The sequence below is a fragment of the Oncorhynchus nerka genome, linkage group LG12 (assembly GCF_034236695.1).
Source record: "Oncorhynchus nerka isolate Pitt River linkage group LG12, Oner_Uvic_2.0, whole genome shotgun sequence".
Taxonomy (NCBI): Eukaryota; Metazoa; Chordata; class Actinopteri; order Salmoniformes; family Salmonidae; genus Oncorhynchus; species Oncorhynchus nerka.
Window position 1 is genome coordinate 42,529,676 of NC_088407.1, and position 24,475 is coordinate 42,554,150.

Here is a 24,475-nt window from a genome sequence, read left to right on the forward strand (position 1 = left end):
GAACAGTGTAAACTGGACCTAACCAGAATAGAAAAAGGAGTGGGAGGCCAAGGTGCACAACTGAGCAAGAGGGCAAGTACATTAGAGTATCTAATTTGAGAAACAGACACCTCACAAGTCCTCAACTGGCAGCTTCATTAAATAGTACCTGCAAAACACCAGTCTCAACGTCAACAGTGAAGAGGCAACTCCAGGATGCTGGCCTTCTAAACAGAGTTTCCCTGTCCAGTGTCTGTGTTCTTTTGCCCATCTTAATCTTTTCTTTTTATTGGCCAGTCTGAGATATGGCTTTTTCCTTGCAACTCTGCCAAGAAGGCCAGCATCCCAGAGTCTCAAGAAATAGGACCTGATGGCTCTCTACTTGGTACTCAGCATAAAGCCCGTAATAGACTAGTGTCTGGACCAGTGGGTGTACTTGTTCATCAAGCTGCTACAGGAGATAGGGGCCTTTCTGACTCAGACAAAGCTACTTACTCTTACAGCAATAAGAGATGTGTGCCACTTTCATGTGTGCATTATATTTTCCCTCACAAAGGGTGGGCACTCTTTATGTAGATGATGTAGGACATGCCAATGTTTACTTTTTCACTCATAGAAAATATCCCATTTACATTCAGTTGCCTTACATAGAAAAGCCCTGAGGAGTGTACACATATCAATTGTCAACGCGTTTTACATATGTAGTGTGCAAAAATGTTTGAGGATAACGTAGTCAACCACTCGCCAATAAACCCATTGTGAAAAAGTACTGGAAGCAAAACGGTGCAGTATCTAAGGGGGCTTTCACACCCAATTGTTTTGGAGCGGTTTTTCCCGATTCAATTTGTACCGTGGTGCGGTTCGCTGCAGGCGAGAACGCAGTCCAGACCAAACACAGGAAAATAACCAGAGTCGCGCAGTATTAATGGTTGTTTGACTGCGACCATTTGATGAAATCCACGCAGCATCATAACTTTGTATTTCTGAAACATTCTCTGAGTAGCAGCGCAAATATGAGCGCATCCGATGCAGATTAGTGGAGAGGGCTATACTATGGAACACCGTTTGGGTCTTTGCGTGTCAAAAAAAGATACACGTCAAATAATACTATTTGACGTGTCAAATAAGCTTGTTGACCAATCAGGACCTGAATATGACTGCACGTCACATACATTTAACGCGTTCATAATTTGTGTACGTAGTTATTACACTATCACTCATATGTCACAATGATTCATCGATACGTATGCTATGATGCTGGTAAAGTTGTCTCGCGCACCTACAGTGCTGGTCATAAAAAAGCTAGCTAGCTCATGGATGCAAACAATGTTCTTCCCCAAAAACATAGCAAAACGACAATCTGTTTCAGTAGCTAGAGTTAGCTAGCTAGCTTGGAGTCATCTAAAATAACCCTAATTTATAAGACTGTTCTTATTTGATTAACGGTGGTCAGACCCATCTATGTGAAGCTAGCCACAATAGTGGACCTTGCGGTTAGCCTTCAAAATAAGTGTAATTGACAGTGATGCAAATTAATACAAATAGTAGAATTATGACATAATTTAATAGATCATGTTTAACGAGGTTGAAATGTTATATAAAATCAACAAAAGACAATAATCTGTTTAATTCACACTGGATTTAGAATAGAATTGCAATTTAGAATTGCATTAGGGGCATACTTATTTCACTGTACAGCATTAAAAAAATATATACATATAACCTTTATTTAACTAGGCAAGTCAGGATGGCCTAGGAACAGTGGGTTAACTGCCTTGTTCAGGGGCAGAACGACAGATTTTTTTTAACCTTTGTAGCTTAGGGAATCGGTTACTGGCCCAACACTGTAACCACTAGGCTTACCTATGGACTGTGGATCAATGACATGGAGTATCAGTCTACTCAGTGACACCCAGAGAACATTACTGTCGTTGCTCTTATTGTGGGACTCTGAAAGAACTGTGAATTGAGCCACATTTATTGTCAACCTGTGTGTATTGAACACTATTCCAGAGGAAAAACAAGTCTGATAACTCTTGAGGAGGACATTGGGAAAAAATATCTTGGGTAATTGAGTAGACTGATACCCCATTTCATTGATCCCCACTCCTTAGGTAAAGCTGTACAGTGCAATATGAATGTCAATACACACAATAGGCTGACTGGGGAGGTGATTTCAGTCACAGTCCCGCGATAAGAGCTACAACGCTAATATTTGTGTAAACTCTTCACAGTTGTGTTCTGTGGGTGTCACCAAGTAGACTGGTATCCCATTTCATTGCTTCACATTCCAACCTTGTTTGACATTATCTAGTCTAAATAAGGCAGGATTCCACCAATTGTAACCTTCTGTATCACTTTCAAAAAGGCAAACCGCAAATTCCACTATTGTGCCTAATCGTTATTGTGGCTAGCTTCACAACACAACCCGGTCTGGTCGAGCATCATGAAGCTAGCTGGCTGCTTATAGTGTTAGCTTTGGGCAACAGGGTTTAGTAGCTGGCTAGCTATTTCTTTTCGTGAACTGAAGAATACCAGAAGTTGTGGTCCAACAGAACATTCTGCAATTAAACTGTGTTATTTGATGTAACAAATACTCAAACTCTGATTCGAACTGTAGATCAAAACTGTGTGAAAACACCCTTATTGGCAAGTAGCTCAAAGGGGATTGGCTACGGCCCATGTTCCTTTGTTTGTTTAGTTAGATCCCTTGTAAGTCACTTGTCAGGACTTTCACTTGTGTCTTTCAGCAGCCCCAAATACCCCAGCTACATGCTGTTGTATTTTGAATCATTTCTAATCAGCCTGGTTATTCTTTTGTGGGTATGTGGCTCTCTGTAGGGACGTGTGGGTTCAGGCTACCGGACCATAGACAGCAGTGATCGGAAGTTCTCCAACTCTCTGATGCTGGTTGAAATCCTGAAAAACAAAATGTAAACCTTTTATTTACACAATGAAGTTCCTGTATGAAATGGGTTTGAGTAGAGTTAAGAGTGGTTGAAAGTTAAAAGAAGTGGGGGTCATATAGATTTCATGTTGATTTGAACTGGCATGTCTTTTCTAGTATATCTAATTCTATGCCAGGAACTAGTGTACCTTCCAAAGGCATTGAGGAGAGACACTATCTCTTGGCGACTGAGCTGGAAAGTGAGCCGGGCGCTGCTGGATTTGGGCAGAGCCTCGATCTGTCGCTCGGAAAACAAGATCTTCAGGGCTGTGCCTAACCCCTGAGTCTGCATGGAGTGAGAGTGTATACTTATAGCATTCATAACAACCTAAGTCACCTCAATCCCTCTACATTGGTCAAGGTGTCTACAATACAATATTACCTCACTAACTAAAGTAGATCTTTGTATCACCAAAATAAAATGTCTGAGCAGTCAAATGTCACACACACAAAGCGTTAAGAGGACTCTCCTGTTCACTCGCCTGTAGTTTGCCCCAGAGCCTGCACTTAAAGCAGCCCACACAGTCCATGATCCTGGAGATGTTGCGGAAGGTCAGCCTGAAATCCTCCTGATGTCAATGAAAAGAAAGAGAAATTACAACAGAAAGAGAAGCACAGATAGTGGTTTAGTAGTTCAACAGACATGACTACATAACGTCCATAGAGTTCAATGTGTTCTAAGAGTACTATACTGTAGGCCTATAGCATACTTACCTTGAGATTGGCAGCTTCCTCCTTATTCCCAGCAAACAGAGACGTCTCGTCAAAGTGCAAAGGGAAAGACCTGAGGGTTGTTAAAGAGTTTTTCACTGCGATGATACAACACAAGCGGGTACCTTTTAGAGTACATCAGCTTTTATGCAGCACTTTGAAATATCAGCTGATGTAAGAAGAGTTATATAAATACATTTGATTTGATGTAATATGCATATACATTATTTATGAAGCATATATGGAGTGCTTATGAAGACTGCATGAATATAGTACATTTATCATCAACTAGATTCAGCTGCGGGACGATTCTTTCTTGAGCATATGTTCGGGGGGCCGGAAAATAATTTCTAGATTGCAAATTGACCGCAAGAAGCCAAACCGATATAATGTTTGACTAAAACAATAATTTCAAACCTTGCTTACATTTGTATATGATCATGTGTCTCGATTATGCGTGAGAACACTTGGGAACAGATTTCTTGAATGAAAATCACTTGAAACTGATTTCCTGTTGTATTTACAGTCTTATGTCCAACAAAAATGTTAATTTTTCCTCAGAAAACTTGGGGGGCCAAATAAAACCACCCGTAGGCAAAATTCGGTCCACCAGATGGTGAACCCTGCTATAGTATGACTTTGTTTGTTTAACATGGTGTATCAATATACTGTTAATTCATCTGGACCGTGACCAAATACATATTTATACATTCTGCTTAGTGTTTAACATAATTGGATTGACCCAGTAATTCTTTGCCTGCAGTACACTCACTTGGCCACCTGGAGGAGCTCTAGGAGCACGCGTTTGTGTTGTCGGTCCTGGGTGGGTTGGCCAGTGTAGAGCTGGAAGGAGGGGCGCTGGAGAAGAGGCAGGACTTTGGCCAGGGCACGCAGCTCGATCAGGTAGAGGAAGTAGAGGTTGCGCAGCCTCTTTGGGCCCTCGCCGTTGGTCAGCTGGGCATCGAAACGTTGTTGGAACTCAGAGACATTGTGACCCCACTTCTTCTGGAACCAGTTGTCTGAGAGGGAGGAGGAAAGAGGTGAGACTTTGGCCCTGTCCAGAAACAACCACTGGCCCATACCCCCTGGACACTTGTAGAGATCTGAGAGGATTTGATTTAATGAGTATATTGCCACCTTGCCCTCTGATAGGCTTGCTTACATCTTGTCCAATCCTCTCAGATCTATCTGTCTAGGGGGAGGGGGTTGGGGCTAGCAGATGTTTCTGTGCAGGTTCTTTGATACACCCCTCATCAATGGACATATTGTAATACATATTCCCATTGCAGATATAAAGAGGTGAAAAGTAAATATGGTATAGGCATAACAGTTAATCTGGGCAACATGCAACTCCATCGAACATCTTTGGGATGAATTGGAACACCGACTGCGAGCCAGGCTTAATCGCCCAACCTCACTAATGCTCTTGTGGCTGTGGAAGCAAGTCCCAGCAGCAATGTTCCAACATCTAGTGGAAAGTCTTCCAAGAATAGTAGAGGCTGTTATAGCAGCAAATGGGGGGCCAACTCCATATTAATGCCCATGATTTTGTAATGAGATTCTCAACAAGCAGGTGTCCACATACTTTTTGTCATGTAGTGTACCAACCAGCTTCCTCTGTGTGTGTGAGTGAGTGAGTGAGTGAGTGAGTGAGTGAGTGAGTGAGTGAGTGAGTGAGTGAGTGAGTGAGTGAGTGAGTGAGTGAGTGAGTGAGAGAGAGAGAGAGAGAGAGAGAGAGAGAGACTCACCATCTAGGAGGTACCGGGCACTCAGGTGTATGTTGATGCTAGAGTGGAGCCCAGAGACGAGCCTAAAGAAAGCCCTCTTTTCCACACACTGGCCTGGGAGGATATCGGGGATGATAGACAACTGAGGCTCATTGGTCAGTCAACCTAGCAACCTGTGCTGGCTCCAATATTTTATTTTCTCATTGTCCTTTTCTAGCACGGTAACCAAGACAGCTCGGCACAGAACAATATGTGTGAAAGGGGTAAATATGTATCAGAAATTGTGCTTCAAGATATTCATAGGACAATGAGTGGACGTCATTGATTTACATTTTAGTAATTTAGCAGACGCTCTTATCCAGAGTAATTAGCGTTAAGTGCCTTGATCAGGGGCACATTGGCAGATTTTTTACCTTGTCGGCTCTGGGATTTGAACCTCTCTAACTGCTAGGCTACCTGGTCAATCTTACAAGTGTTTTACTGCTTACCATCCAGCCAACTGTAAAATGTCTTCCCTGCAAAGACATGAGATTATTAATTTTATGGGATACTCATTGAGCTCAACGAACAAACGTTCCATGGTCCAAAATAACTATAATTGTAAACATGATCCTTACCATCAGTTCCTGTGGGTGGAAAGAAACAATAAAAGATCAATGAAAATCTTTGGTTGCAACTTGCAATACAAAATATATACTGTATATTCTTGACACTTAGATCAATTTGAATTTATTCTTTATAGCTAATTATTGCATTTGAAGATTATGGAATTACTACAGTGGGTAAATCAGGTGGACTTACCACTGTAAGATGCCATAGGATTTAGAGGTCGCTTCACAGTGTATGGTCTGAGGAAAATTATATTGTAGCCTACTGTTAACATCCAAAATCTAAATTGCAATGCCATTTCATTGTTTAAGTGGCAACTGATTCACATCCAAGGGAAGCATTTATGAACATTTATAAGCATTACAACTAATAAGCATGTATGACATGCATAAAGCATTTATAATGACTTATTCATGAAAGTTATTATAAAGTGTAACCAAGTCTTACTTGAAGCAGTTCTCCTCATAGATGCTGTTCCAGATTTGCCAGGCCTCGGGCCCCTTGTATCCAGTGAAGCGCTCTGGATTTAGCAGTAGATCCACATACTGGGAATCAGGAGACTCCTCATCTTAGAATAAACAGCGTATGAATGAACCTTCATAAAGAGGATGAGTCTGTTGCATCTATTCTACCCTACTGCAGCCTACTACAGGATACAGTAGCCTACAGCACAAGAGGATGCTAAGAGGATGGAAGATTTAACATCCCTCTTGAATGAAAGGCTGTTGCCTCAGGCACAAATAATGTTAAGTCTAGCTGTCCTTCACAGATATTTGGACGAGTTTAACATTCAAAATATTTAAATAATTCGACAAAATCCTTCACTGAGAAGAGAACATGGTTGGCTTACTAACCATCAATCACACAGAATCGCTCTGCCTCGTCATCATGCTTATTCCATTCCAGAAGGGCCTGTCTGGTCTCCTTACTGCACAGAGAAACAACCACAGGGATGTCAAGTTATTGATCCAACACAAGAGATGAAGTAGTATCAGGCCCGGTCCTGGCCGTTCTGCCGCCCTAGAAGAGACAAAACAAATAGCTGCTTTCCGCAAAACTACAATAGTCCCAACAAGCAAAATACGTATTTTCCAGATGTTGAAATCAGGTTCCGTTTTGGTTCTGAATGAAAGTTGAAAAGATGATTGGGTCAGATTTGGTCCAGAATCTATGTTAAAACGATGTCGGTCTGTGCTTACGGGGGTGTAGCCTACAGCGTTGGCCCGCAATATAATTGTATGAATGCCCATCCATGTGGTAGGACTACCATTTGTAACAGGCAGTTGCATTGACTTAATTAGTCCTGATTACTGTGACTAATCACAATAACTATTTAAGCTCTGAATATCAGCTACCCAACTTTATCAGGAGTTATCCTGAGCGTATTTGCATTGAGAATCAATGTGTTTACACAGCGGGAAATGCAGAAGTTGATTATTTTTCACTCATCAAAAATGTGCAGATACAAACTTGAAACCCACTGGTCATGACAATTTGCCCACAGGATGAAACTCCTGGACAGCAGTTGTAAGTAGCCTGATTGTCCATTCCATATTGTCAATTTTACTTTGACCTGGTTTTAAAATATGTTGATGTTGATATTATTTTTTTGGTTGTATTTGACCCACTTTTCACCCCAATTTTGTAATATCCAATTGCAATCCAATTACGATCTTGTCTCATAGCTGCAACTCCCTAATGGTCTCGGGAGAGACGAAGTTCGAGTCATGCGTCCTCCGAAACATGACCGCCAAACAGCGCTTCTTAACACCCGCCGGCTTAACCAGGAAGCCAGCTGCACCAATGTGCCGGAGGAAACACCGTTCAACTGATGACCGGAGGTCAGCCTGCAGGCGCCCGGCCCGCCACAAGGAGCTGCTAGAGCGCGATAAGGCAAGTAAAACCCCCTGGCCAAACCCTCCCCCAACCTAGACAACTCTGAGCCAATTGTGTGCTGCCCTAAGGGACTTCCGGTCACGGACGGTTGTGACACATCCTGGTATCGAACCCAGGTCTGTATTGATGTCTCAGTGCCTTAGACCGCTGCACCACTCGTAAGGCCCAGCGCATTTTTTATTTGATGAGCGCCATTTAGGTTAGGCTATTTGAACGAGAAACCTGATGCATGATGTAAAAAGTGTCCGTTTATTCACATTATCATACATTTTATCTCCAGTCTGTAGGCTACAGAAAAGACCACATAGGACAGATTATATCTGCTACATGTTTTATGTTCGATTATGTTTTTGATGAAACGTTGGTAGAGTGCCGCAGCGATTAGTCTGTCCAACAGCACCCTGGAGTGGCACGCTGGGAATGGACAAGCAAAATATTTTGCGCCCCTGCCTTTGACAAAGTTGGCACTGTTTATCACAGAGCGTCATCAGTGCTCACCTTGAAAGCCCATATGCTTTTTGAGAGAAATTGTCATTGTTTTTGGGAAGAATTATGTGAGGTTTTATTTGTTGTTGGAGGTGCGTCTTGGTCAGTTGTGCTCAGAAAATGCCACCCTCGTCAATCTGCCGCCATGGGCGGCCGCCTATTCCTGCCTAATGCTACATCAGACTTGGCATAGAACTCGTACCTTACCTGAGGGAGCTGTCCACTGCTCCAAGCGTCTCAGCCTTCTCACACTCCTGGTTGTTTGCTTCAGCCGAGTACTACACGCATACACACACAAACATAGTTCAACTGTTTTAGCACATTTACAGTTGAAGTCCAAAGTTAACATACATTTAAACTCAGTTTTTCACAATTCCTGACATTTAATCCTAGTAAAAATTCCCTGTCTTAGGTCAGTTAGGATCACCACTTTATTTTAAGAAAGTGAAATGTCAGAATAATAGTAGAGAGAATTACTTATTTTAGCATTTATTTATTTCATCATATTCCCAGTGGGTCAAAAGTTTACATACACTCAATTAGAATTTGGTAGCATTGCCTTCAAATTGTTTAACTTGGGTCAAATGTTTTGGGTAGCCTTCCACAAGCTTCCCACAATAAGTTGGGTGAATTTTGGCCCATTCACCTGACAGAGCTGGTGTAACTGAGTCCGCTTTGTAGGACTCCTTGCTCGCACACGCTTTTTCAGTTCTGCCCACAAATCTTCTATAGGATTGAGGTCAGGGCTTTGTGATGGCCACTCCAATACCTTGACTTTGTTGTCCTTAAGCCATTTTGCCACAACTTTGGAAGTATGCTTGGGGTCATTGTCCATTTGGAAAACCCATTTGCAACCAAGCTTTAACTTTAACTGATGTCTTGTGATAATGCATCAATATATCCACATCATTTTCATTCCTCATGATGCCATCTATTTTGTGAAGTGCATCAGTCCCTCCTGCAGCAAATCACCCCCACAACATGATGCTGCCACCCCTATTCTTTACGGTTGGGATTGTGTTCTTCAGTTTGCAAGCCTCCCCCTTTTTCCTCTAAACAGTTATATTTTTGTTTCATCAGACCAGATGACATTTCTCCAAAAAGTACGATCTTTGTCCCCATGTGCAGTTGAAAACCGTAGTCTGGCTTTTTTAATGGTGGTTTTGGAGCAGTGGCCTCTTCCTTGCTGAGCGACCTTTCAGGTTATGTCGATATAGGACTCGTTTTACTGTGGATATACTGTAGATACTTTGTACCGGTTTCCTCCAGCATCTTCACAAGGTCCTTTGCTGTTGTTCTGGGATTGATTTGCACTTTTCGCACCAAAGTACGTTCATCTCTAGAAAGACAGAACGCGTCTCCTTCCTGAGCAGAGTGACGGCTGCGTGGTCCCATGGTGTTTATACTTGTGTACTATTGTATGTACAGATGAACGTGGTACCTTCAGGCGTTTGGAAATTGCTCCCAAGGATGAACCAGACTTGTGGAGGTCTACAATTTTTTATTTCTGAGGTCTTGGCTGATTTCTTTTGATTTACCCATGATGTCAAGCAAAGAGGCACTGAGTTTGAATGTTGGTCTTGAAATACATCCACAGGTACACCTCCAATTGACTCAAATGATGTCAATTAGCCTATCAAAAGCTTCTAAAGCCATGACATAATTTTCTGGAATTTTCCAAGCTGTTTAAAAGGCACAGTCAACTTAGTGTATGTAAACTTCTGACGCACAGGAATTGTGATACAGTGAAATAATTTGTCTGTAAACAATTGATGGAAAAAGTAGATGTCCTGACCGACTTGCCAAAACTATAGTTTGTTAACAAGACATTTGTGGAGTGTTTGAAAAATGAGTTTTAATGACTCTAAACTAAGTGTATGTAAACTTCCGACTTCAACTGTAAATGGCCTAAGTGCACTACAGTAGCTATGTGATATGACCCTCATTTCAAATAATTCCCCTTCATAAAGTTCTTAATCATATTACCTTATTGTGATGGCCATTTGTTTTGATTCCCTCTGGAACCTCATTCTGTGGAACATGAGTACAATCTTAAAAGGTCACCTATGTAGCTTTATGGGCGACCCGACCATATATATATATATATATATATATAATATATATATATATATATATATGTGTGTGTGAGTTATAGAGCCGTCATTCTCATTGAAAGCAAGTCTAATAAGCAGTAGATCCGTTCTATTGCTATGCACTCAACTTATATGAATCCTTATTTGATCAGTGACAGAGGTAGGCCAACGTTAGAAAGATACTCACTGGTGGACATGGGATCACGGCACAGTTCTTTTGCCCACAGAGGCCATCGTCTGTCCAGAATGGACATGGCTTATTCAGGTTCACCTAAAGAACGGCGTAGAGATTTAGAGATAGACATTTTATCATGATATACTGTAGTTGGGACACATGAAGTGACAGGTGTGAGAAGTCTGACTTGCCTTATAAAACCTGAAATAGTCGGACTCAAGCAGCTTCTGAAGTTTGGGGAAGAGTCGCTCATTGTTGAAGGCATCAATTGTCTCCACATCACAAGCGCAGTCATCCAAGCTACCGGTCACCTGTGATAACAAAAGAAAGTGTACTTCATGAACTGTAAGCCTACTTCAACTGTAGGGCCTATAATTCATAATTCAAACTTTGATCTGAAAACAGTTTGCCATAGGGTGGAGAGAAATGTTTGCATTTTTATGTATCCATTCGAGAGTGACTAACAAAAGCAATGGGGGCCCTCCTAGTCAGTAATTCGATCATGATTACTACAAGTTTAGATAGCTGGCTAGACCAATCTAAAAACATTTTGCCTGACTGTCAGTGACTGACCTAACAAGAGGAAAAACTGCTGATGCACAACCACATTTTTAAAAATTGCACCTTGTGTATTCTACTATTTCAAAGGAAAATTCTACCCCAAAATGATATTTTGGCATGTGTTTCATTAGTCCATTATTGACATAGTCCCGAAATGTTTAGCTTATCAGCAATAAAGTTTTCAAGATATTTAAGTTTCAAAATACAGAAATCATCCCCTTATGTATTTTGCAAAATGCAACATCATATGATGCAAAATAGTTTTTCGGGTGGAGTTTTTTCCTTTAACTCTTGATTGATCAGTTGCCCATCCCAGTCATAAACAAATGTGACCCGATTCAGGAAACTAGGCGTATGTCACAAGTCACGACTTCACAGGAGAGCCATTTGAAAGTAAAAAATATTGTTTTATCAAAATGTTTTTTGGCAGAAATGCCTTCTTGAACATGTGAACTTTCATGTTCCTTAATAACAAACATTTATGCCATCTGTAAATACGAATAAAGTTGTTTAAAATTACGAGCCTTGTTGGTTTAGCCAAAGAAAAAGCCAGGAACCTTCCTGTTAGCCATGATTGGCTGAGATAATGAGTGGGCTGGAAATGCAGAGAGATGAGTTTCAGATTGTTCAGATTGTAGCAACTTGTGTCTATAAAAGGAGCTGCTCGTTTAGTGTAGATAATATTTTCTACTCCATTTTTTTCTAAAGATATAATGTTAGCCATGGAGAACTGCAAATATATTGCTACTGCTCTCAATTACATTGAGGCCCTGAATTTCAGGCGCTAACGACAAATGTCAGTTGGATAAAGTTGTGATGGACTACTTTTTGGAGGACGATCGTGCCTCTCTGAATCAGACGATGAGGAAATCCCTGATTTCGGTCAAAACATTTTCATTGAAGAAGACATTGTAGAGTCTTCTGATGACGGTGATGGGGACGAAACGGCGATCAACAGTGTTGTTGTATCACGGAAGAAGTTGACCGAGTTTTGAAATCAGTGGAACACAACGGGCCAAACAAGCAGTGCAAACTAAATGAAAATGACACAGGACGTCTTATTTAATGAAAGTGGTTGCAGTGTGCTGTGAAGCTTTCATCCATGTATACGGGTAAGAATCTAGCTACAGTTTCAGATAGTATACGTTTCTACTTTTGTCAGAAAGTTGCTGTTAGCTAGCCAGCTGGAGTTCAATAGCTGGCTTGCTAGCTAATGTTAACATTGAACCTAATTTATTTGGTTAACTCTAGCTATGACAATCGGTTTGTATTGCTAGTAACGTTACTCTATGGATTGGGATTATAGTACATTTTTTAGCTTGCTGACATGACATGTCGAAACAAAAGACCAAGTTAAAGCTTGCTGTTAGTTATGTTTTCTCAGAATGCCATTTCACATTACTAGTTATAGCCTAATGTCAGCTAGCTAACGTTAACATTTAACCTAATTTATTTGGTTAACTCTAGCTATGACAATCGGTTTGTATTGCTAGTAACGTTACTTTATGGGTTGGGATTATTATTTTTTAGCTAGCATATGTTACATGTCTAAACAAAAGATCCCAAGTTAAAGCTTACTGTGAGCTAGCTAACGTTAGATGGCTGGCTTGCTAGCTAACATTCATTTACGTGTATGAAGAGTGTGTAACATTAGTGAGGTTATCTCAGAATGCCATTTCGCATCTATTGTATAATAATGCAAAAATATTTGTATCTGGAATTTGTCTTTCAACATCAGTAGAACTCTCCTCCACCAGTCATACAAGGAGAATGGTCTAATGCCTCCCATCATAAAGAGAGCTGGCCCAAGCAAGCAAAGGCAGCAGCGCAGTCATCAACTACATGCACCATTTCTTCACCAACTATTGAGTTGGGGAAACAAGTCTGGTCCTGAATTGTGATAACTGCAGTGGCCAAAACAAGAACAGGTTTGTGCTCGGATATTGAGCCTGGCGGACCATGCACAAACTCCACCAGTCTGGACCTTGACTTCTAGATCACAGGCCATACCAAGTTTGCCCCCGACTGGTGCTTCAGCCTCATCAAGCAGCGCTTCTGAAAGACAAAAGTGAACACTTTGTCTGAGATTGCTGGTGTTGTGAAGAACAGCACTGTGACAGGGGTCAACATCCCACAGCTGGCTGGACTGGAGGATGCTACGGTGCTGGTGGAAAGCTATGATTTGTTACACGTGGTCTTACAGACGGTATAACATCTGACTCCGTACTTCAGGCCGCTGCCACAGATCAAGCTGTACCAGCAATTCAGGTCAAAATAATTTTCATGGCATTGTACGAGGTTATTCTTCTAATTTAAACATGGGAGGTGAATTGATGTTGTGCAGGGTTGTAATGTTTTCAGATTTTTTTGTTTGTTATTATTCCGTTTTACAGCTTCGATGCTCTGGAGTCTGGTGTTGTCGCCAAGAAGCGTTCGGAACTGTCAGGACCAGGTTTCAGCTGCTGCACAATGCTGATATCCTTCCTCACATAGATGGTATACCTGTACAAGCACCACCTGGACTGGACACAGCTAGACAAACTTATCTTTATGAGAAGATGAGGGAGTTTTGCGACGAAGAGGCTATGGACATCACAATACCCTGCACCAAAGTCAAGGGCAGGACAGAAACAGGCTCTCCGAATATAGATTCCCTTGTTCATGCGTGGTTCAGACGGATCAACCATCTGCACTATCTGCAGTGAATCTGTTTCAAATGACTCTCTCCTAACACACACACGCCATACGTTGCTGCTACTATTTATATTTATTTATTATCCTGCTGCTCATTTTACCCCTGATTGTATGCATATAACTAAACTCAGCACAAAAAAAATTACACCCCAAATAACTTCACAGATCTTCATTGTAAACTGTTTAAAACACTGTTTCCCATGCTTGTTCAATGAACCATAAACAATTAATGAACATGCACCTGTGGAACGGTTAAGACACTAACAACTTACAGACGGTAGGCAATTCATGTCACAGTTATGAAAACTTAGGACACTAAAGAAGCCTTTCTTCTGACTCTGAAAAACACCAAAAGAAAGATGCCCAGGGTCCCTGCTCATCTGCGTGAACGTGCCTTAGTGATGCTGCAAGGAGGCATGAGTACTGCAGATGTGGCCAGGGCAATAAATTGCAATGTTCATACTGTGAGATGCCTAAGACAGCGCTACAGGGAGACAGGACAGACAGCTGATCATCCTCGCAGTGGCAGACCACGTGTAACAACATCTGCACAGGATCGGTACATCCAAACATCACACATGCGGGACAAGTACAGGATGGCAACAACAACTGCCTGAGTTACACCAGGAATGCATTATCCCTCCATCAGTGCTCAGACTGTACGCAATAGGCTGAGAGGGGTTGGACTGAGGGCTTGTAGGCCTGTTGTAAGGCATGTCCTCACCAGACATCACCGGCAACAATGCCTATGGGCACAAACCCACCGTCGCTGGACCAGACAGGACTGGCAAAAAGTGCTCTTCACTGATGACTCGCGGTTTTGTCTCACCAGGGGTGATTGTCGGATTTGCGTTTATCGTCGAAGGAATGAGCATTACACCGAGGCCTGTACTCTGGAGCGGGATCGATTTGGAGGTGGAGGATCCTTCATGGTCTGGGGCGGTGTGTCACAGCATCATCGGACTGAGCTTGTTCTTATTGTAGGCAATCTCAACGCTGTGCGATACAGGGAAATCATCCTTCTCCCGCATGTGGTACCCTTCCTGCAGGCTCATCCTGACATGACCCTCCAGCATGACAATGCCACCAGCCATACTGCTCGTTCTGTGCATGATTTCCTGCAAGACAGGAATGTTAGTGTTCTGCCATGGCCAGCGAACAGCCCGGATCTCAATCCCATTGAGCACGTCTAGGACCTGTTGGATCGGAGAGTGAGGGCTAGGGCCATTCCCCCCAGAAATGTCTGGGAACTTGCAGGTGCCTTGGTGGAAGAGTGTGGTAACATCTCACAGCAGGAACTGGCAAATCTGGTGCAGTCCACGAGGAGTAGATGCACTGCAGTACTCAATGCAGCTGGTGGCCACACCAGATACTGACTGTTAGTTTTGATTTTGACTCCCCCTTTGTTCAGGGACACAATATTCAATTTCTGTTAGTCACCATCTGTTGAACTTGTTCAGTTTATGTCTCAGTTATCGAATCTTATGTTCATTCAAATATTTACGTTAAGTTTGCTGAAAATAAACGCAGTTGACAGTGAGAGGAAGTTTCTTTTTTTGCTGAGTTTACATTGTCTATCACTGATATCGTTATTGATATTTGTAAAGGCTTTCTTCCGTCGAAGGAGAGTCAGACCAAAATGCAGCGTGGTTAGTTCGATACATGTTTAATGAAAGAATAAACACGATAAATACAAAAAACAAGAAACAGAACGTGAAAACCTATACAGCCTATCTGGTGAATACAAACACACTGAGACAGGAACAATCACCCACGACATACTCAAAGAATATGGCTGCCTAAATATGGTTCCCAATCAGAGACAACGATAATCACCTGACTGATTGAGAACCGCCTCAGGCAGCCATATACTATGCTAGACACCCCAATAAAACCCCATGACAAAAACGCACCACAATAACCCATGTCACACCCTGGCCTGACCAAATAAATGAAGACAAACATACATACTTCGACCAGGGCGTGACAATATTGTTCTTGTACATAGTGTTAAAATAATATACAGTATCTATTTCTGATTTTGCTACTATGCAAGTAAACATTTGGCTGTACCGTTTACACCTTCTGTAGAGATCCATCCACTTAGCAATATAATTGATGTGTGGTCGTAACATGATTTTGTGACATACCACAACAGTATGTGACTGTATCAAGTATTCACCACATAAATATATGGCACATCCATCTGTTTATGTACTGTACATGTGCACCTCGCTCAGTTTTAAATTCAGGTAGCATGGCCTTAACTTTCAGCATGTATGAAATACTAAGTGTGTGTGTGTATCAGTATATAAAGTATGCTAATGTACTGGTGTGAAGGCATTTGGGCAGTGGTCAAAGGTACTTAAATAGTACTTTACAGTATTTTTACTTCAGTATTTTTGGGGGGGGTATCTGTACATTACTTTACTATTTCTATTTTTGGAAACTTTTACTTCACAGTCTGTTTGTTCCCACACTCGGGATTCTGACTCTCTATTGGTTACAAAGACTGTTGGCCTCCCATCCTATTCTAACCACCTCTCGCCGGCTTTGTATTCATGTTACCTGATGAAATTGCTGTACTATATGATCTTGATGCCATCTGATGCACATTCAGATGTCATAAATCAACACTGCAGAGCTATACCTGTACTATGCCATGCCTTGATTGTATTACTGTTGATGATATCTGGAAATGTGCATATACACTCTGGCCCATCTACTGTTGCTAGCCCCAATTCTGACTTGTGCTCTGATATCTGCTCCACTAATTTCTGCTCTCGAAAAAGCCTGTTATTTTTGCACAATAACACTAGAAGCTTATTACCTAAAAATGGATCGATTGAAAGTGTGGGTTCACAGCTCCAATCCAGATGTGTTGGTCATTACTGAGATGTGGTTAAGGAAGCGTGTTTTGAATACTGATGTTAACCTTTCTGGTTATAACCTTTATTCGGCAAGACAGCTCTTCCAAAGGTGGGGGAGTGGCAATCTTTAGTGCTCGGTTGTCTCCACCAAGTCTGTCCCCAAACAATTTGATTTGCTGGTTTTAAGCATTATACTTTCAAAATAGCTCTTTGTTGACTGTTGCTAGGTGCTATCGTTCTCCATCAGCATCGGCCTGTACCCTAAGCTCTCTCTTGGCCTCTTACACTAAGTCTGAATTTGTCCTGCTAGGTGACCTAAACTGGGATATGCTTAAACCTCCTGACCAAGTCCTAAAGCAATGTGACTCCCTAAATCTTTCTCAGATTATCACCAATCCCACAAGGTATGACTCCCAACAACCAGAAAAGGCTACTCTCCTCTATGTTATCCTCACAAATAATCCTGATAGGTATCAATCTGGTATTTTCTGTAATAACCTTAGTGATCACTATTTTACAGCCTGTGTTCGTAATGGCTGTTCAGTGAAACGACCTGTCCTGATTTGTCATAGACGCTTAATAAAAAACTTTAATGAGCAAGCCTTCCTTCATGAACTGGCCTCTGTAAATTGGTATAGAATCAGCTAAGTTTGTTTTACTCACTGCTTTAGCACACTCTGCCAACCCGGATGTCTTAGCGGTGTCTGAATCCTGGCTTAGGAAAACCACCAAAAACCCTGAAATATCCATGGCTAACTATAACATTTTCCACCAAGATAGAACTGCCAAAGGGGGCGGTGTTGCAATCTACTGCAAAGATAGCCTGCAGAGTTCTGTATTACTATCCAAGTCTGTACAAACAATTCGAGCTTCTACTTCTAACAATTCACCTTTCCAGAAACAAGTCTCTCACTGTTGCCACTTGCTATAGACCTCCCTCTGCCCCCAGCTGTGCCCTCGATACCATATGTGAATTGATTGCCCCCCATCTATCTTCAGAGCTCGTGCTACTAGGTGATCTAAACTGGGACATGCTTAACACCCCGGCCATCCTACAATCTAAGCTTGATGCCCTCGATCTCACACAAATGATCAATGAACCTACCAGGTACAACTCCAAATCCGGAAACACGGGCACCCTCATACATGTCATGCTAACTAACTCGCCCTCCAAATACACCTCTGCTGTTTTCAATCAAGATAACTGCATCATTGCCTGCATCCGTAATGGGTCTGCGACCAAACGACCATCCCTCATAACTGTCAAACGCTCCCTAAAACACTTCTGCGAGCAGGCCTTTCTAATCGACCTGGCCGGGGTATCATGGAATGACATTGACCTCATCCCGTCAGTAGATGATGCCTGGCTATTCTTTAAAAGTGCCTTCCTCACCATCTTAAATAAGCGTGCCACAGTCAAAAATCTTAGAGCTAGGAATAGTTCTTGGTTCACTCCAGACCTGTCAGCCCTTGACCAGAACAAAAACATCCTGTGGCGTTCTGCATTAGCGTCGAATAGCCCCAGGCAGTTAGGAAAGCTAAGGCTAGCTTTATCAAACAGAATTTTGCATCCTGTAATACTAAATTCAAAAAAGTTTTGGGACACTGTAAAGTCCATGGAGAATAAGAGCACCTCCTCCCAGCTGCCCACTGCTCTGAGGCTAGGAAACACGGTCACCACCGATAAATCCACTATAACTGAGAATTTTAAAAAGCATTTCTCTACAGCTGGCCATGCTTTCCACCTGGCTACCCCAGTCAACTGCCCGGCATCCTCCACAGCAACCCGCCAAAGCCCCACCATTTCTCCTTCACCCAAATCCAGATAGCTGATGTTCTGAAAGAGCTGCAAAATCTGGACCTCTACAAATCAGCCGGGCTAGACAATCTGGACCCTCTCTTTCTAAAATAATCTGCCGAAATTGTTGCAACCCCTATTACTAGCCTGTTCAACCTCTTTTTCGTATTGTCTGAGATTCCCAAAGATTGGAAAGCTGCCGCGGTCATCCCCCTCTTCAAAGGGGGTGACACTCTAGACCCAAACTGCTACAGACCTAAATCTATCCTACTCTGTCTTTCTAAGGTCTTCGAAAGCCAAGTCAACAAACAGATTACCGACCATTTCGAATCCGACCGTACCTTCTCCGCTATGCAATCTGGTTTCAGAGCTGGTCATGGGTGCATCTCAGCCACACTCAAGGTTCTAAACGACATCATAACCGCCATCGATAAGAGACACTACTGTGCAGCCGTATTCATCGACCTGGCCAAGGCTTTCGACTCTGTCAATCACCACATTCTTATTGGCAGACTCGACAGCCTTGGTTTCTCAAATGGTTGTCTCGCCTGGTTTACCAACTACTTCTCAGACAGAGTTCAGTGTCCAGGCCTCTGGCAGTTTCTATGGGGGTGCCACAGGATTCAATCCTCGGGCCGACTCTCTTCTCTGTATACATCAATGATGTTGCTCTTGCTGCTGGTGATTCTCTGATATTCCTCTACGCAGATGACACCATTATGTATACTTCTGGCCCCTCTTTGGACACTGTGTTAAAACCTCTTGCCTCTAGTTGGGACGCTTGCGTCCCAACTAGAGCTCTGGAAATGCAAATGTGCTATGCTAAATGCTAATAGTATTAGTTAAAACTCAAAAGTTCATTAAAATACACATGCAGGGTATCAAATTAAAGCTACACTAGTTGTGAATCCAGGCAACAAGTCAGATTTTTAAAATGCTTTTCGGCGACAGCATGAGAAGCTATTATCTGATAGCATGCACCAATACACTACAACAGAAAAGCACAGCAGGGGACGTAAACAAAATAATTAGCATTTCGGCGTTACACAAACCGCACAATAAAATAGAAAACAGTCATTACCTTTCACCATCTTCTTTGTTGGCACTCCTAGATGTCCCATAAACACTATTGGGTCTTTATTTCGATTAAATCGGGCCATATAAAGCCAAGATATCGTTATATGTAGACTGTGTGATAAACGAAAAAAACAGCGATTTCACAACGTAACGTCATTTTTAAATTAAAAAGTAGACGATAAACTTTCACAAAACACTTGAAATACGTTTGTAATGCTACTTTAGGTATTAGTAAACGTTAATAAGCGATAAAAATCATTCGTAGGCGATGTAAATATCATTAGCTGTCGTCTTGGAAAAAATTTCAGGAGAGAGCTCTTCCGGAATGATCTGGGCGGAGACCGGAGGTAAGTCGTGCCCCTCTTTCGGTTCAACCAAGAATCAAAGAGGATTCAATTCACAAGACTCTAGACAACATGGGGATGCTGTGGGAGTTGAATGCTCGGTCTTATCTAATTCGGCTCACTGTTAACAATTGCTTGAAGTGGCGCAAGGATATTTATTTCCATTTTCTGTGATCAGGTTTTCCTGCGCTTTCCGATGTAACGCACGTTATGTAATAGCCACAGTCGTGATTTAACCAGTTTTAAAAACGTCCGAGGGTTTCCTATCCACACATTCTAACCATATGAACGTACTATATTCCTGGCATGAGTAGCAGGGCGCTGAAATGTTGCGCGATTTTTAACAAAATGTTCAAAAAAGTAGAGGGTAGGAGCAACAGGTTAACTAACCTCCAGACAACCTTTACATTTACATTTAAGTCATTTAGCAGACGCTCTTATCCAGAGCGACTTACAAATTGGTGCTTTCACCTTATGACATCCAGTGGAACAGCCACTTTACAATAGTGCATCTAGGTCTTTTAGGGGGGAGTGAGAAGGATTACTTTATCCTATCCTAGGTATTCCTTAAAGAGGTGGGGTTTCAGGTGTCTCCGGAAGGTGGTGATTGACTCCGCTGTCCTGGCGTCGTGAGGGAGTTTGTTCCACCATTGGGGGGCCAGAGCAGCGAACAGTTTTGACTGGGCTGAGCGGGAACTGTACTTCCTCAGTGGTAGGGAGGCGAGCAGGCCAGAGGTGGATGAACGCAGTGCCCTTGTTTGGGTGTAGGGCCTGATCAGAGCCTGGAGGTACTGAGGTGCCGTTCCCCTCACAGCTCCGTAGGCAAGCACCATGGTCTTGTAGCGGATGCGAGCTTCAACTGGAAGCCAGTGGAGAGAGCGGAGGAGCGGGGTGATGTGAGAGAACTTGGGAAGGTTGAACACCAGACGGGCTGCGGCGTTCTGGATGAGTTGTAGGGGTTTAATGGCACAGGCAGGGAGCCCAGCCAACAGCGAGTTGCAGTAATCCAGACGGGAGATGACAAGTGCCTGGATTAGGACCTGCGCCGCTTCCTGTGTGAGGCAGGGTCGTACTCTGCGGATGTTGTAGAGCATGAACCTACAGGAACGGGCCACCGCCTTGATGTTATTTGAGAACGACAGGGTGTTGTCCAGGATCACGCCAAGGATCACGCCAACCTTCAATGCCATACAACTCTCCTTCCTTGGCCTCCAAATGCTCTTAAATGCAAGTAAAACTAAATGCATTTTTTTTTCACCTTTATTTAACCAGGTAGGCAAGTTGAGAAAAAGTTCTCATTTACAATTGCGACCTGGCCAAGATAAAGCAAAGCAGTTCGACAGATACAACGACACAGAGTTACACATGGAGTAAAACAAACATACAGTCAATAATACAGTATAAACAAGTCTGTATACAACGTGAGCAAATGAGGAGAATGTTATTGCATGTTTATTCATCCGATCACTGCCCGCACCTACTCGCCCATCCAGCATCACTACTCTGGACGGCTCTGACTTAGAATACGTGGACAACTACAAATAGCTAGGTGTCTGATTAGACTGTAAACTCTCCTTCCAGAGTCACATTAAGCATCTCCAATCCAAAATTCAATCTAGAATCGGCTTCCTATATCGCAACAAAGCATCCTTCACTCATGCTGCCAAACATACCCTTGTAAAACTGACCATCCTACCGATCCTCGACTTCGGTGATGTCATCTATAAAATTGCCTCCAAGACTCTACTCAACAAACTGGATGCAGTCTATCACAGTGCCATCCGTTCTGTCACCAAAGCCCCATACACTACCCACCATTGTGCCCTGTACGCTCTCGTTGGTTGGCCCTCGCTTCATACTCGTCGCCAAACCCACTGGCTCCAGGTTATCTACAAGTCTTTGCTAGGTAAAGCCCTGCCTTATTTCAGCTCACTGGTCACAATAGCAGCACCCACTCCAGCAGGTATATCTCACTGGTCACCCCCAAAGCCAATTCCTCCTTTGGTTCTCTTTCCTCTCAGTTCTCTGCTGCCAACGCCTGGAACGAACTGCAAAAATCTATGAAGCTGGAGACTCATATCTCCCTCACTAGCTTTAAGCGCTAGCTGTCAGAGCAGCTCACAGATCACTGCACCTGTACATAGCCCATCTGTAAACAGCCCATCTATCTACCTACCTCATCCCCATACTGCACATTCATCTTCTGCACATCTACCATTCTAGTGTTTAATTGCTATATTGTAATTACTTCGCCACCATGGCCTATTTATTGCCTTAACTCCCTTATCTTACCTCATTTGCACTCACTGTAAATATACTTTTTGTTTTCTTTTGTTCTACTGTATTATTGACTATGTTTTGTTTAATCCATGTGTAACTCTGTGTTGTATGTGTCGAATTGCTATGCTTTATCTTGGCCAGGTCGCAGTTGCAAATGAGAACTTGTTCTCAACTAGCCTACCTGGTTAAATAAAGGTGAAATAAAAAATAAAATAAAAAAATTCAAAGACTCAGTCATGGACACTCTTACTGACAGTTGTGGCTGCTTTGTTTGATGTATTGTTGTCTCTCGATCTTTGTGCTGTTGACTGTGCCCAATGTTTGTACCATGTTTTGTGCTGCTACCATGTGTTATTACCATGTTGTTGTTATGTTGCTGCCTTGCTATGTTGTTGTCTTATAGGTCTCTCTTTATGTTGTGTTGTCTCTTGTTGGGATGTGTGTTTTGTCCTATATTTATATTGCATTTATTTATTTTAATCTCACGCTAAGGTCCCCGCAGGAGGCTTTTTGGTAGGCCGTCATTGTAAATAAGAATTTGTTCTTAACTGACTTGCCTAGTTACATAATGGTTAAATAAATAAAATAAATAATAATAATAATGTACTATTTACACCATACATTTTCCCTGACACCCAAAAGTACTCTTTTGACAGGAAAATTGTCTAATTCACACACTTATCAAGAGAACATCCCTACTGCATCTGATCTGGCAATCTCATACACAAACGCTTCGTTTGTAAATTATGTCTGAGTGCTGGAGTGTGCCCCTGAATATCCGTCAATAATTTATAAAAAAAGAAGATTGTGCAGTCTGATTCAATAAGGAATTTCAAATGATTTATACATTTACTCAAGTATGACAATTTAGTACTTTGTCTACCACTGGATGTGGCTGGGGTTTATAGCATTTCTTTCACATGACCCATCAATTTAGACAAGAGTGTCTGGGTAAGTGTCATCTAATATTTATAAAATATTTTTATCTGGACACTGTTTACCTGGAATATTTTCTTATTGTAGGCTACTACCACTTTTAGTCTTACCTACACTACACAATGTGTAGCACATGACCTCATGTGAATCCTTAAAGAGATGGGTGGGGCTGGCTTAAGAGGGTGTGAACAATGCTGAATGGGTGTAGACAAAGGAGAGCTCTCCAGTAGGTACCAAAAATTCTAAGGCCATTTTCTCAAAAGTGAGTTTATAGGTGTATCAACGTACAAAGCACAATTACGTTCCCATTGTTTCTAAAAAAAAATGCTTTGTATGACACATTTTGTAGCTCTGAGTCTCTACTTTTATCCAATGTAAACAAACCAATTTCAAATGTTGCTACATAAGACCGAATCCAGGTGAGTCACATATTTTTAAGTTAAACATTGTTTACAGCGACTCTGAGCAACAAAACCTAATGGAGGCATAGAACCTATTTTAGGTTATTATATAGTAAGACAGTAGTTGTACCAGCTCATTGATAAGTTATATTCCTCAAAAATCAATGGGTAGGCTAGATTTGGAAAATATCCCAGAATGTGTTCTAAAAGTTTCCGAGGCATTCGTCATAGTGCAACAAATATCAAACCAATAGAAATGTCTAGTAGACAGCAGCAAAATATTAGTAGCCGAAGAGCATTGATTACCTGGCAGAAACACCCGTGCGCGGCAGAGCTCGAGCTTGACACCTGGAGGTAATACATCGAAAGAACACCCAGAAAAACATACCGCTTCATTTCGTTGCAAATAGTTGTAATTCAACACTTTTAAAAGTTAAGAGATTGAAGCCAAACGTTGCCGTTAATTCGGAGGAAAATGCTCCAGTCACACCGAGGTAAGGGTATGTATGATTCATCAAGAGATTTATCCCACGCTCATAATCAGATATGTTTTATATAATGACGAGACGCTCATGTCTCCGCCCTAACAATGGGAGTCATTGTCCCAAAGGCTGAAAGGCACACTACAAGTTAAGTTCCAAAATAAACCCATTAGAAACGCATTGGGTTGATTTTGGACAGATGTTGGCTAGAATTAAATCTCACACTTCGCCTCTTCCGCTCTGTTATGAGCAATTGACTGTGTTTGGTAGACGCTTTTAGCATTGGTTATCCGTGGAAGTTTGAATATTCACTCCATGCAATGGAAAAGGCTCACCTTAACATATATTCAGCAACTTCAGTTTATCTGACATTGTTTAAACTATCGTGGACGAAATGGTCACGTAATTC

General features: G+C 42.1%; 1 protein-coding gene across 1 annotated transcript; it reads right to left on the reverse strand.

The window, feature by feature from the left end:
* Positions 1 to 1,524: 1,524 nt before the first annotated feature.
* Positions 1,525 to 24,162, reverse strand: ero1a (endoplasmic reticulum oxidoreductase 1 alpha). Its single transcript, XM_029674917.2, has 16 exons — positions 23,891 to 24,162; positions 10,815 to 10,934; positions 10,636 to 10,719; positions 10,342 to 10,386; positions 8,563 to 8,633; positions 6,828 to 6,901; positions 6,421 to 6,541; positions 6,166 to 6,212; positions 5,982 to 5,990; positions 5,853 to 5,879; positions 5,386 to 5,478; positions 4,410 to 4,656; positions 3,641 to 3,710; positions 3,409 to 3,495; positions 3,076 to 3,212; positions 1,525 to 2,898 (listed from the first exon to the last, which is right to left on the reverse strand). The coding sequence occupies exons 1-16, from the start codon at positions 23,978 to 23,980 to the stop codon at positions 2,838 to 2,840; spliced, it is 1,383 nt and encodes a 460-aa protein (XP_029530777.1). The 5' UTR covers positions 23,981 to 24,162; the 3' UTR covers positions 1,525 to 2,837.
* Between the last annotated feature and the right edge of the window lie 313 nt (positions 24,163 to 24,475).